Source organism: Falco naumanni, chromosome 11 (genome assembly GCF_017639655.2).
Source record: "Falco naumanni isolate bFalNau1 chromosome 11, bFalNau1.pat, whole genome shotgun sequence".
Taxonomy (NCBI): Eukaryota; Metazoa; Chordata; class Aves; order Falconiformes; family Falconidae; genus Falco; species Falco naumanni.
Window position 1 is genome coordinate 8,760,937 of NC_054064.1, and position 15,124 is coordinate 8,776,060.

Below are 15,124 nucleotides of genomic sequence, written 5' to 3' on the forward strand. Positions count from 1 at the left end.
CGTGATCACTGGTCAATGGGAGAGATGAGGCTGGAGCTCAAGCTGGGTGGAAGTCTGCCTGCCCCCATGCAGTTGGTCTCTAAAGATTCTCTGTGCTGAGCACTTTTTTTTTTGAAAGATATCTATTATCCATCCAGCTTAGCGATGGCAAATTTCTCAATTGGATCAACAGTGCTGCATTTAGTCTATTTTTAACTTAGTTTTCAATTCTCAACATAATTCCAATGACATAGGTTTGTGTGTGTGCCCTTTATTTTACCGAAACCATCTCCTTTCTTCTCCAGGAGCTCATACAAAGGCTGCGTTCATCCCTCCCTTGTCCAGTCCTGCCTTTCTGTTGTGCTTCCTAATCACTGTGTAACGCCACATCCTGGTGGAAAAACAAAAGCCATCTATTAGAAAGAATATAAGGATGAAATCTCATTACATTGCAGCTGTTCTTGCAGCTACTGACAGCCCTACAAGTTTAGTCTGGAAATATATTTCAGCTGGAAAATTGGTAAATTCATGAGTGCTGCAAATACCCGAAATCCTCCTCTGCAGGTAAAATGCTCCGAGGCTGGAATAATTGGTTTGTGGTAAATATTTCTCTCCTGGCAGCCAAAACATGCAGCTAATGTATATGTTTGGTGACTGTGTTTGTTGCGTGTTTTGGCAATCTACTCATATTTACATTCCTTACTCCTCACTTCCTTCCTTTGCAGCGTAGGCACGTTGTAAGTGGCGGGATAGACACAAGCGCTGCTGTCACTTAGCAACCTTTGCTGGCTTTGAGATGTTGACTTTTTTCCTTTCTGGATTTCCCAGCACAACAAGAGACAGCTGCCTAGATCATCGCATGGCTCAGGCCTGAGGCTGTAGCCAGCTGGGGGTCCTTTGGTCTGGTCCAGCCTGAATCCCTCTCTGAGCATCACATCTGTGTCCCGCTGCTGCCCCAGGGAGCGAGGCACTGGGGAGCTGATGGGTCAGCCCTGAGCTTTGTGAGCTCGGGGGGAGGGATGCAGCTGGTCATGCCCAGCCATGAGGGCTCTCTGGCCCAGGGTCACTCTGTAGCCAGGCAGGTGGCAGGATGGAGATGCTGGGGGGCAGGCAGCGGTGGGCTGCCACATGTATACCCTGCACGGTATAACCTCCTGAGGGGCCACAGCCCAGATTTGCTCTGCAGAAGGACTGGAAGTGGCCAGGGTCTTGGGAAGAGGGTGGAGGTGGATGTGGGACATACTGTCACCATCTGAAAGTACACCAAGCAGCTGGGAGAGACTTTTGCGGTAATAAAAGCTGCAGGGACTGAGTGGGGAGGCTGATTCCTTCCAGCTGGGAAGAGCCCTGCTGGGGTGAGCCTGGCCCTGCTGGCTGGGGCTGCTGCTGCCTGGGCATGGGAGGGTCACAGCACAGCAAGGGCTGCATCAGCCATGTCCTGGAGGGTGGAAGCACCTGGGAAATGTTTTGTCCATGAAATCTTCCCTTGAGGAAGCACTTGGCTGGCTTTGTGACCAAGGAAACAGGCGTGCTGCCAGGCTGCAGCAAGGGCATACAGCTCTTTCCTGGGGTGCTCAGGGCTGCAGGGAAATGTCTCTGAGGGCTGCAATGCAGCACGGTGGCCTTTTTTGACCCTGCAACTGCATGCACCTGACTAAAGGATGCAGCTGAAGGTCACAGGGTGGGAGACAGGCCACCATGCCAGACGGGATAGGGATTGGGGTACCACTGTCCTGTGACCCATGAGTCAGCAGGGCCTGCAGGGGAGAGGCAGAAAGCGTCTCCTCTTTGCAGGGTGAAATGCTGCAGCCACTACTTCTAATCACAGCTCTACAGCCTCTCTGACTTTCTTTCACTGGCTATAATTCTATTTTTTTTGCAGCTTCAAGGTCTGAGCTCTCCTTCTGGCAGATACACAGCCATGATGCTGACCGGCATCTTCCTGCCAGCACTGCAGAGCCAGGTGCTGCTGAGAACCTGGGACCCCCCCTGCACGGGGCTCCTGGCCCACCTCCTGCTTTGTGCTGATCAGCTGCCTGAGAAGCTCTGCAAGGCTCTGGGTTTGTAACTGAAGCAAGAAGGAGGTGAGGAAGGTCCCTGGAGAGAAGATCATGCGTGAAGGAGCCTGCTTTTTATAAATGCTTACTGGGGGGGGGGGATGCATTCTCATCTGTGCTCTGCTCCCCCCCCGGGGTCCCGCCTGCTCTCCTGGCAGGGGAGCGTGCCTTGCTCTTTGCTGCAGGCATTTGCAAATCTCCTTTCTGGTAGTTTATATATAACCCATTTTTCATGAAGGGAATTGCACTGGTGTGTGTTTATAAAGCAGCCTGGGGACCTGATCCAAATGTCCTCAGTTTTAATGTCACGTTGCCTGGTTAGGGAGAAGAGTCTATGGGTAAGTTTGTGAGCTCAAATGCTACAGCTGCATGCTGAAGCCAGATTATTTTTGCCATACATTTTTCTGGAAGTTAGGGCAGGACAAACTTGCTGTCTGTACGCCTGATCTGATTTGACTGGAGACTCCGACAGGGCTGGGGGCCCCAGGCAGGCTGTGCTGGAGCTGGTGACATCTGGAAGCGAGCAGACCATGCTGATGGAGTGAGTGGGGCTGGTGTACCACCCTGGGGAGTAGGGCACCCTTCCCACTGTGCCAGGGAGAGGTGGTCAGCGGAAGTCTTCTCTCCTTGCCTGGCACATGGCAAAAAGAAAAATATAAATACCATGGGGCATAACTGAGGGCAAAGTAAAAATACAGCAACACAGCTCTGTGCTCCTGGGGATCATACCTGGTGGTCCCCAGGAAGACAGTTTCTTGCACAGCCCTCTGATGCTTTGGTTTGGGTCTTTTTTTTCAGGTTGATTCATTACAAGAATCTTCTCAATGGTGTCTACTAGTACTACCCCTGTTTCCTTTAATTTAGCTGCTCTGAATCTCAACAAATTCAGAAAGGCAGGCTGGGGTCTGTGCTGGGGGTTGGAACAAGCTGCCTGGAGAAGTCAGAAAAAGCAGAGACCTGAAGCTCAGTGCCCTTCCTCTCTTCTTCACTGCTCTCTTGAAGTTGGAAAAATGAGCACCCTTGTGATAACACAGGCATGCATAATGAAAATTTTCGTGATTTTTCTAGGAGGTGGGAAATCTATACTTGGCAGCTTGTGGCTTTTTTCAGGGAGGGGGGCAGGGAAAGTGATTTTTGTAAGTGATGGAGTCACAGGGTGAGTGTGGTCACTTTGCAGCTTTAACTCTGCTTCAGCAGATAAAAAAAGTTTGGTTTGGAATCTTCCCAGACGTGGGGGAATATCTCAAACTTTTCCTAATCATAGACATTTTCTTATTTAATTTTTTTTAATTGTGGAAGCAAACGTAATTTAAAGACCTAATGGAAAAGCCAGTTCCCTGTGTTATCATCTCCCTGAGGATGCGCATAGCCTTGCTTCCTAGGCATCGTGTCTTTTTTAATCTTCATTTGTCTCTTGTGGAGATGCGATCCTATTGCCAGGCTGCTCTTCTACTGATCTTAATTATTTTACTGAGGCAGCACAAAGTGCTCCGACACTCAGACAGGCCCGATTTGGCCAGAACACGATACTGTTCTTCCCAACTTCCAGCCTCTGCAGAACCCATGAACTGGAGGAAGGCCAGACAGCTACTCCAGTGCCTCCTGGCATAGCCTGCTCGCTCAGGAGTGGAGAAAAAAACCAATCATGCTGCTAATTGGCATAATTATGTCAATAACCCCTGGGCCCCATCTAGACAGAAATGATCGGAAGGCTTTTCCCAGAGGCTGTGGTGCTGGGGAGGTGATCTAACCGCTGTGGCAAAACCGCTGCTGGAGAAGCTGTCTCTGTGTTGTGCCAATTAAAAACTTTTTAGCCAGAGTGAGAGCAAACTGTTCGTTTGTTTCCAGGGTTAGCAGTCAGGCTGTTGTAGAGAGTAATTTTTTGCACTTATTGAGAGCTCTGGCCAAGAAGTTTTGATAATCCTCCAGATTGTTAGTATCTGTCAGCCCGTGGGATGTTTGCAGTTCCCTTTTGTTTTGCTTTTCATGCTGAGCGAGGCCAGTGCCTGCTGTAACACAGAGGATAACTTTTATCACTGCAGGACTCCAAAGCCTCTGTTTTAGATATTGTGTTGTGACTGCTGCCAGTAATCACAGATAAATCTCATCTCTGTTGTTCGCCTGTGCTTTTAGCTCAGCCTCGGTATGCATTTTTAATTGAGCTCACCGCAATGATGTAGCTCGGACCTTGTTGTCGCTTCCCAGCCTGTTCCTGAACCACCCACCTGCCACCAGCCCTGCCAGACCCGGCTTCTCCGGCTTGCCCCGACACGGTTCCGGCGAACGCGTGTCTGCGCCTGGCAGCGCTCCCACTCGCGACGGAGCGTCGGTGCCGTTTGCCAGGGCCCCTCATGTGCTGCAGGGATGGATCGTGGTTCCCACTGCTCCTGTTCCCATCGTGGGTGGGAGGCGGGAGGAATTAAGCCGCTGGGATTGCTCCAAAATACCCTGCTCGGCAGATTGGGAAGCGCTGAAGCCAGCTGCCTGCCAGGTCCCATGCCGGCAAGCGGGACCCAGCTCCTGCATGTGCTCCCGGTTTGGCCGTGTTCCCGGTTTGGTGCCAGAGCTTAGTGGAAGAGCACAGGCAAACCTCGGCTGGGTGCCGGAGGGTGGCACAGCCAAGCACGGCCCTGCACCCGGGGCTCACAGGGGGTGCTGTGGACCCTTCCTCTAGCAGGATGGGGCAGCCGGCTGGGGTCGGGGCTCCCGGAGGAGAGGGGCAGTGTGGTGGCCTTGTGAGCTGATGTGTGGACCTGGGCCCAAGGGGCCCAGCCGGCTGCTCCCTGCAAGCTGTTGCTCGGTGCCGGACCGCGGATGGGGCCGCCGCCACCATGTGCAGCGAGGACCCCCAGCCCCGCCGCGGGCTTTGCCCTGCGGTCCCGCACCGGGGGTGGGGGCGTGGCCGAACAGGGGGGCGTGGCCTCTGCGCGGAGCCCCGCCCCCAGCCGGGGGGTGGCCGCATGCGCAGTGCGCTGCCGTTACCTGTCAGCGGCGGCGGCGAGCGGCGGAGCGGCGGCGGGATGGAGGGGCTCATCCCGCTCGTCAACCGGCTGCAGGACGCCTTCGCGGCGCTGGGGCAGAGCTGCCTGCTCGACCTGCCGCAGATCGCGGTGGTGGGCGGGCAGAGCGCCGGCAAGAGCTCCGTGCTGGAGAACTGCGTCTCCAGGTGAGCGGCGGCGGGCACGGCGCCCCGTCAGCGCCCCGCGCGCCGCTCCCGCCGGCGGGCTCTCCCCCCCCTCCCCAGCTCCAACGGCCGCCGCGCGCGCCCCCGTGGCGGCGGGGGGAGGCCGGTTGCCAGCGGGGATGGCCGGGGGGGGGGGACACCCGGCTGTGCGGCCCCCGGGGGGGGCGAGGCGGGCCCTGGCACGGCGGCAGCGCCCTTGCTGTGTGCGCTGCGGGGAGCCCGCCGCCCCCCCGTTGTGCCCGGGCTGGGGGGTCACCCCTTGTCTGAGGGGAAAAAGGGGCTGAAAGGCCCAAATCCTGACTGCGCCGGGGGCTCGCCGGTTCAGGGGGTTTCACATCGCCGCTGGGGCTTCGAGCCGTCCTAATGCGCGGGTGGGTGCTAGCATCTCTAAAAATTCCTGCCAGGAGGAAGGGGACGCCTTCCTGTGGTGCTTTGAGCGGGCAGGCTGGGTCCTTGGGGATCTCCTGAGGTAAATGTGAACTTCACGTGCTGTTTCATGAAGTTCCTGTTGCCTTTGCCGCAGAGAGCGTGAGGGCTGCTGGCGGGAGGCGGTGGTTTCAGAGCGGAGCTGCAGTCCTTAGCCCGTGCATAGGAACAAAAGTGCTGTTGTGTGTCAGCCGTCAGGGAAACTTTCGCACATGGAGGTCTTCGTTAAAGGTAATATTACATGCTGTGTCTTGCCACAGCCTGGCTGTGTGTCAGTCTGCGATAGCTCTTGATACGCAGTGTTAAAATACTGTTGTTCCTTATCGCCACTTCAGACTTTATTCTTACTGTGTGAAATGTCAGTTCTTCCTCTTTTCTGCTTGAAGACTGTAGCTAACTGCCGATGTTGACAGTACTGCCGATCTCTCAGGTTTAGAAAGTGCAAGTGAGATCCTCAGAAATCACTATTGGCCATCAAATTGCTACAGTTTTCTTTAAATGAGTCTTTTAAAAGCATTATTGTAACCTTTTAATCGGTGTGTCTATGAAGCTGTGCAAAGCATGAGTGCTGAGGAGGAAAGAAATCTTCATCTTTTCTTGTCGGTAAAGCTGTTTTGGTCCCTGTGGCAAAGCCTTGTCTGGAGTGGCATCCACCTGGGCTCGGGACTGACTGCGGTGGGCTGTGAGCTGGTGGTGTTCTCTGGATCCATCTGTGCTGGTGGAAGAGGTTACTGCTCCCAGATGCTTATCGCTCCTCTGCTAGACGGGCTGGCCCTATCTGATCTGCAGGCGGAGCTGTTCCGTTCAGCGCAGCACGATCCCTCTCCTGCCGCCTAGATGTGCCTGGCTAGAGCAAAATGTGAAGATGAGCCATTTGTGCTAATCTGGCCCATTTGGACAAGAGGCTGGAACCTGCTGCACAAGTGAGATGTGGACTTTTCTAGGAAGACTTATGAAGAAAAGCTAAGGGCGATGACTTTCTTCATCCACGTAGTTCTTCACCATGCAGCCTGCGGGTGCTGCAAGAGAGTCTCTTTGGAGAAGAGCTTACAAATGGCTACGAGGCAGCAGGGTGTCTTTGTCGCATCGGTTCTGTAATTTGAATTCTTTCAACCTGGTCTCGGAGCTCCACATCATTGTTTTATGCAGTAACTTCTTGAGATACACCACTGGCAGAGTTGTAGTACCTCCTGACTTGCAAACTCGGAGCCTGTTGCAAATGTGACGTTAAAATGCATTACTTCGAAGCTATTCCATGAGACTTAAGCAACTATGTTGTACTCATGCCTTTCCTCTAGACCGAGTGAGTATGTGTGGCCAGCAGATGTGTACTTGCTAAGCTGTGAGAACTTGATTGTGAACCCTCAGAACCAGATTAATGAACATCCATGGGACTGGAAGAGCATTTTGCTTGTCAGATCAGCAGACACAATGATGTGGCTCTTTTTAGTGAGCCATAGGACATTCCTGGTTTTATGGGATAATGAAGCTGCTGTGTGCAAAAAGAACTTTATTGCATCCACATCTGTCTTAATATGGCATATACAGGTAGCATGTCTCATTGTAGACATGTGTTGCACTCATTTCTTTTTGTTAGAGGCACATTGCATAATGTGTGATTAACAGGGTGAACGTTAACTAATAGTAGCACAGCTTTGAAACTCACATCAAAATATAACAGTCCTAGCATTGCTCGGAAGTTTGAGCATTAATTCTCACATTTTTTGGTTTGGTTTTTCTTGTGGTTTGTTTTTTGTTGTTGTGTTTTTGTTTCTGTTGTTTTTTACCACATGAGTCATTATCATCAGTAGATTTTGAACTCTCGACCTTCAGAGAGGCCTTCAAGATCTCCTCAGGAGTAGCTGTAATTGGTAAGAGGAAGCATGCTATCCTCCACGTGGAGGGCAGGGACTTGCTACAAGCCAGCTGTTGGTTGACAACCTGAGTATTTGTTAAGTGGAGTTCTAATGAGGTTAGTAAGGTTAACTCTAGGATTAAACTGCTGTTCTCTGCTGCCTGTAGCCACTAGACCTTTGTGCCTGTTTCAGTCCTCCATGGGGTCTTTGGTTGTGCAAGGATGACTTTTTTTTCCCCACTTGGACAGAGGAAATCTATTTTCTAGCTTGTGGGTGGTATCAGAGTAGGAGCTTCCTTACAGAGCCTAACCAACCAGGAAACATGCTGGGCTATACTGCGTTACCCACCATTTAGTTTATGCTTTGCCATAGTTTTTCAGAAGGGTTGTGAGGAATCTGGCTCTGGCATAGTTCCGTGGGCTGGCAGATGGTTCTGGAAGTGGGATCCAAGTCCTGTGATTTCTGAAACTGCTGAGTGACACGCATCCATTGCTGTCCCCAGGATAGCTTGTTTAGGTGCACACAGCATCCTTAGTTACTCACATCAGTCAGTGAGTACATTGGGATTAGATTGCATGTTTCATCTGCGTTAGAGCTGGTGTTGCATGAGGATTGATTCTGCGTGTTTGCTTGCTCCAGGAATTTGTGACGTCCAGAAATACTTACGTCCTTGTAGGCTGGCTCCCAAGGCTGGAGTTTGGGCAGTGTCAAATCTCTCAATGTAGCTGTTACTGTTACTATTTGGGTTAGCACCTGCTAAGGTATTTGGAGAGTTTGCTCTTCGCTTACTGCTCCTCTGTGTGTAAGAAGACTGCTGCTTTTGGTCATCAAGGTCTGTGTTTGAAGGGTTTCCTCTCAGGATTCTGGTTATATTTAGATGGGAACAGAGATTCCAGAGAGCACCTGAGGACAACAGTAATTTCCATTTATGGGTTAGACCTTCATGTGTTCCTAACGGGAATTCGTGGCACTTGTTTGAGGAAATGGTATTGACTGAAGAGCAAATGTTCTTCCTGCCTGATTCTCTTTGCCACAAGAGTAAATGTGCCCTTAAAGTACTGACCTGGTGTTTGAAGCAAAGAATCTAGTGCAGTCTTCTGGTAGAGTTTGGTGGGAGAGAGACTGAAAAGTGCCAAGGGGAGTCAAACATCTAATACGAACAGATTGCCAGTGGGGGACAGGCACTTCGCCTGGTCTTAGTCCTTCGCTACAGTTGAGTACAGGACCATGACCTTATACGTTGTTTGTGCTTTTTAAACATCTTGCATTTGATAATAATAGGGTTAGTTAAAACTAATGGCAGGAAGCAATCCTTGCAAACTGTATTTGGAGAGAAAGCATTTTCTCTTATTTCATATGTCCAAATGGGCCTTTAAGATAACTAAAGGCACAGATGGCAACCTACCTTGTCAGGGCCTCTTTCTGCAGATTTGAATCAGAACCTTATTCTTACAAATAGCTAGAAATTAATAATTAGATTTCAAAGCTGAAAGCTCTTTCTTCCCAGCTTAATATACTATAAACTGCATGTGGCCAAATAATTGTTTTATAAGAGACGTGTACTCTTGTTCATAAGCCTGTCAGTCATCATCAAACAAGCACTTTCGTTTTAAGAGCCTGAGGTCTGGTTTTGTAATACAGCTTTTTCATCTGAGACGCTTTTGATAATCTTACGGCTGATGCATGTTGTATAGCTATTTATTATGACACATGTACTATTTTTTCTTTTCTCTCCACCCCCCCACCCCCCAAAATTACAATTCCTTGTGCACTCAGCTCATTCTTTTTTGCTTGAGATGGCGGTTGTGAAAAGACTGCATTGAGTCATTAGGGGAAGAGAAAGGACTTTAAATCTGGCTGTTGAAACAGAGAATTTCTCCAAAGAAAGTAGACATGTACCTAGGTTATGTGCTTCCTGAGGGAGATACAGTTAAAATTGGTGCAGAAATTTTATTCTTTTAGTTACTAGTCATCAGCAGAAAAACTTTTTTACAGATTCTCTCCTTTTGTGAAACAGGCATGAAAAAGCTAAGCAGCTGGAGATCCAAACTGAAATGTGGCGCTTTGTATTCCTTTTTTAATCTTAAGGATCTTCTGGAAATGAGAATCAGCCACTCCTTTTCCTGACTAATTAAGCCATTGTACAGCTGTATTGAGTGTATTAGTCTAGTTATCAAAATATTCTGGTACACTGAAAGCAAGAATTGTTTCTATGTATTCCATTGAATAGCAGCAGAAGCAGATGAGACAGTATCTCCTTTACATTTCTTCCCCAAATATATTCTTACGTTTAGAGGCTGCAGAACAAACGTGGCCATTTAGGTGGGATATAGATGGCCTAGTTCTGCCCTTAAATGTAACTCTATTGTGGATTTTAAGTTTATTTTCTTGAGAATTGATATATGCAAACTAAAGCAAATGTGTAATTAAAACCAGAAACGTAAAGAAATATGCTGGTTATTCCCTACCCTCACCCAAACTAAAGTAAAAGTTTTCCTCTAAAACTGCTTTGAGGATCCGTGTCTCTTATTTCTGGTATTTAAATTTTACCAACTGAAAGATTTCTTCTGTTTTAAGAAAAGCTTTGCTCTGTAATGAGGCATAGTATTGTGAGCCCTGACCTGTATTCTGGCATTTAAGTTCAATGTATCAAGCAGTTTACAGATATGCTAAATCAATAAGTAACACTTTAACACTTTTGTAAAGAGTACCAGCGAGAATACATATGCATTGGGTCTTGGTATAACTTTGGCATACTATGTACAGTTAGGTCATTGTAGTAGTTTAGTGAACACAAGTTTAGTATTTGAAGTCTGAGACCTAAACTTAAGAAAAACCTCAAAGCCCTGCAAAAAGTGACCCTCAAAAATCCCAGTCTGGTCTTGAGCTCCTTAGGAGGAATCAGTGCTACAAATTCAGTGGCAGTTGCTACTGGAAGTTCAGTCCATCAAGGTACTGAAGGTGACTGCACATCTCTGACCGTTTTTAAAGGTGAATCATCATCTAGTGAGAGGTTTGTGTGGGTTTTTTTTCTTTTTCTTTCAGACCATAGGTATTCACTTCTTAACTAAGTTTTCCTGATTCTTAATACAGAGACGGTTCTGAAAATTCTAAAAATTCAACAGATTGTCTGACTCTGCAAGCTGTTATATAACGTTATAAATCCCCATACTTGCTGCCCTCAGGGACGAGCCTGTACCCAGGGTTTTGTAGTGTTGAAATCAACAAATAACAAGCACCTTTGTTGTCTTGCTGTTTCTTGATGGGCATTGCTCCTGCTAATGTTTCAAGCTTATGTTATTTTCTCTGTAGATGAAATGGCAAACAAGGCTTTCCAGTTCAGATAAACAGATGTTAATAATATGATTGTTTGGACATTCACCTGTAAACATAGGGAGTGATGCTGCTATGGATTACAGCTGTGAAGTAGAAGTATGGACACTGTTGTCTTTTCTGCCACCGATTTACTGTATGACCTCAAACTTACCTGCATCTGTATCCACATGTATATGCCTCGATTCTTTACTCTGCCTTAACTGTATGTAGAATTTAGATTTTTATTCCTTTATTTTTAAGTTGCTTCTGTTTCTAAAGGAAGAGGTTAGCATATAATCTTAAAATCAATGTGTGATAACTGTGATTGTAGTGTAAAACTTGTTATGCATTTCTCTGCTTTGTGTAATGGCTGCTTTAGATATATATATGGCACCAAAACTGAGTATTGTATTCTGCTTTCAACAGCTGAGATGTAACAATGCTGCTTCTTCCCAAAAAGGGACCCTTGCTGGTGTTTAGCTTGTGCCTCTAACTTCTTAGTTGTTGAGAGAGTGTTTGTGGTATCCATCAGTTAATCAGTGAGCAAATTGATTATACTCCTTTATGTATTCATGGGTTTATTAAACAACGTCTGCCTAGATTGCAAGCATAAAGGGACAGAAGCCATTTTTGCTTTTTTCTTTTCTTTTTTTTCTATTTTTCTGTTTTTTAAAACAGTGCGTTTCAAAATAAGGTGGCCTAGTAAACAGAAGCCTGTGAACTCACCTTGTTTGCTATGCTGATGTGTAGTGAGTTACTGGGAATCCTTTTAATGCTGGGTGTCTGCAGTGTAAAGCCTGTAGTGTAAATATGCTGAGAACAGGAAATGAGCATTATTTAACTGTGACCTTGCATCTTTTTCTTCGGCAAGTTGCATTGAGATGAACAAGGCAGCATTATTGAACTAGAGAGGAGCAAAATCCCATTTAACTGCATGCTGGGCTTTGATGTACTGCCAAGTACTGTTGTCTGTGATAGCCTCTGGGATGCAAAGGAGACTCTAGCTGTAGATAAGAGAGGTTTTCAGCTGAAATGTCTAGTGATAATGTCAGCTTTTATAATTTGTGTGTGGAAGTTATGCTTTTAATTCATTACCTGGCATGGTATATCTGCATCCTGGTTCCTGTGCAAAATCACCATGATTTCATCCTTCACATATGCAGGAGATTTACTATTTGCTGTAACACAGCTAGGTTTCCACTCTTGTAGATGATACAATCGAAGCTAGATTAACCTTAAGCACTTGGTACTTTGTTTACTATGTACAGTGCAGATGCCTAAGAATGCACACGTATTTATTCAGTGGTGCTTAGCTATAGAGGGTGCTATATATATATGGTCTGTGTATAACTCGCTTGCAGAGAATGGGCAGGGCTCTGTGTGGCAAGCGTGAGAGCAACTGTAGGACTGCTCTAGCCTCTGCTGCATGACAGTGGATGAAATGGGCTATGTTCCAGATCTGTTTGGCAGCCAAGCTGGAAGCTGCTGAAGAAATTTTAGCATAATCCATCAGAGGCAGTGTTATGCCCTTGCATGCTCACCTGTTAGTTTGTTCAGGTGCTAGATAAATGTTGACAGAAGATTCCCAATGTCAGATCTGGGAAATAGGCTGGAAAGCCTTAGGAGTCTGGACTGAGACCTCCAGCATTATGACTTTGTTAGTGTTCGGGGAAGCATCATCATCAAACACTGTTTTGGTCAGACTTTTAGTATCATTTTTTCTTGTGGTAATAATTCAGTTTCTGGTGAGCAAAGAGATGGGAGATTGTGGCTGATACCGAATTTCAGTATTTGGCTACACAGACTTTACATTGGCATGGACAATATATTTGTTTGCACATGCTGCAGGCTCAAAGCAGGATAAATGGCCAGGTAAAAAAGGATGAAATGGCTAGAGACGAGAAGTTGTTTGAGAGACTTGAATCACTTGGTTTGGAAACATCCCCCTTCTCCCTTCCTTCTGTAATTGTCTTTCTGTCTATAAATTCAGGCTGTGTTTATACTGCAGTTCCCATTGTGTATGCATTCTGGAGGGAGTAGAAGAATTGTATCCAGTTACATTCTAGCTCTGCAAAATAATGTGAAATGGCTTATATTGTACCAAGAAAGGTGATCGTACAGTTTGACACCTTGTTCGCCACAAAAGAGGTAAATGTATTTTCACAATGCTTCTGTTGAGGCGAAGTTTTTTGGACTTAACTTGGACGTGACGTAGGTGGTTGTATGCTGTACCACTAAGTAGTCTGTGTAGATGGATATGAGTTCAAGACAGTGTGATTTGGGAGGAAGGGCAGGAGCTTATTTTGTCTGTGTGTTTGATGGCAGCACTGAAATTTGCAATATCTAAAATTTTTGTCATGACAGAATCTTCATAGGTGAATTATTTGCTATATGCAACTAATTGTATAGTAGTTAGCTGTTATGCCTGCAGTGTTGGGGACATGTTGTTTTCTTTCTGATCCTTGCAATCAGATTATATTTTTTTTTCTGTTTATATCTGATTATATTATGGAGGAAAATGTTTTACTCAAATCTTTTCTAAAGAAACATTGTTAATAGTATTTGGCAGATGTGATTAAAAAGCCCCAACTTCTATTTAGAGTACTGACAATAATTTAAAGTGAGTGAAGAAATTTTGTTGTTTATTTCTTGTATTGAGATACAAAATCTTGATGCATTAGTATTCATCCTGAGAATGGATGGGCTTTTATGCACCAACATCCTATGCAAATTAGTCCTTTCCTAAAGGCAAATGTATCTGATTAAGGAGAATACAGTTGTCCTGCAAAGTCTGCTTTATTCTTTTCGACACAAAAATTCTGAGAATTGTTGGGGGTTTTTTTGTGTTTTGTGGTGCTCCCCCTCCCAACCCCTGCTTGGAATTGATGGAGAGCACCATTGGGCAGGAAATAGCAGAAGCTTTTGTACAATCTTAAAAGAGAAAGAGGAAAAAGGGCATTTTCACAAATGGAATTAGGATGATGCAGCAAAGTTTTGGATGCCTGCCAGGGAGGACAGATGCATCATGCATACAGTGGCTTGCCGACGAGACTGCACATTGGCAACTTCCCGATCTGTTAATACCGCAAGCCTACAGCCTGAGCATAATCACTGCAAACAGAGCAGTGTTCATCTTACCACTTTTATGTTTTTGCCTGGCAAGTTTTCATAGCTGTGTATGGCAAGTTTTCAGTCCTATAAACATTATTGAGACTTTAAAAGTTTTTATCACCTAAGAGATTTTTATTTTTTTTAATACTAGGAAGTGCATTTTCTTTCCTTGCTTCAGTGAACAGGCTTCCTTTTTTCTGTGCAGGAATGCAATGGGAGATACTGTCACTGCTATCAAAATATGATGTTAGATGTGGGGTACTAATAATGGTCTGTGCCTTCTTACATGTGTGTCCCTTACTTCGGAGATTCTGTTGACTCCAGTTGTCTTTAACAGACTTTATCAGACTTCACCACTGGGACTAGAGTAATTTTTGGCACTGATTTTCTCATAGCCCTATATAGTTTACTTTAATGGGGGAGATGTAATGATTTCTGGTTGCTTATTGAGTAGAAATGCTGCTGCTACTTAAAGAAAGCATCTTCCATATATGAGAGAAGTATAAAGACAGTGACTTCTAAGCCTGCTCTGTCTCCAACCTTCTACATGAAGGAGAAATCTCATACTTTGCTTTCTTGCCTTAATGGTGCCAAAGCATTGTCACTGAACTTAGCTGGCAGGGAAGTGCCCAGCTAGCGTGACTGAAATCCCTTGCCATCTTATTTGAAGTTCTTCAAGGGCTTTTCAAAAATACCTTGTTTCTCACCTTTAGAGTCAATGCTCATCGTATTTCCATGGTTAGATCTGCTTGGGTGGATTGTTTTGTACCGTTCTCCTCTGGTTTTATGTATAGTTGGTCTCAACTCCATAAAAGGGTGAGGGAGGAGAGACACAAAGAGACCTTTTAGGCAGCTAGGTTGTAGTGCTGTGCAAGAGTTTCAAGAATATTATTTTTTTTATTATTATTATTGATTCAACTTGTGTGCTTACTTGAAAGTGATGGATAAGATAATTGGGATGTTCCTGCTTTGGCTATTCAGTTCCAGTAGTTAAGCAGTGGTGATCAAGGACATCTCTGGGTTGAAAAATGGCTTCTCGAAGATGTGAAATTTATCCACCCTGCTTGAAAGGAGGAGATAGTTAACAACCCTAGGATGTCCAGATACTCAGTTTCTCACTCCTAAAGACATGGCCAAACTGCATGGGCTGTAATGTGTAGTTCCTGCTCCTGGATATTGGACTACATCTTGATTCA

The 15,124-nt window shown here is 46.2% G+C and overlaps 1 protein-coding gene across 6 annotated transcripts in view; it reads left to right on the forward strand.

Annotated features, from left to right (window-relative positions):
• The first annotated feature begins 5,020 nt into the window (after window positions 1–5,020).
• Window positions 5,021–15,124, forward strand: part of DNM3 (dynamin 3) — a 186,084-nt gene continuing 175,980 nt past the window's right edge. For all 6 annotated transcript variants that reach the window (XM_040610499.1, XM_040610500.1, XM_040610496.1 and 3 more), the window contains exon 1: window positions 5,021–5,202. In XM_040610499.1, the coding sequence (XP_040466433.1) occupies window positions 5,057–5,202 (146 nt within the window). In that variant the 5' untranslated portion in view covers window positions 5,021–5,056. The remainder of the gene's footprint in view (window positions 5,203–15,124) is intronic.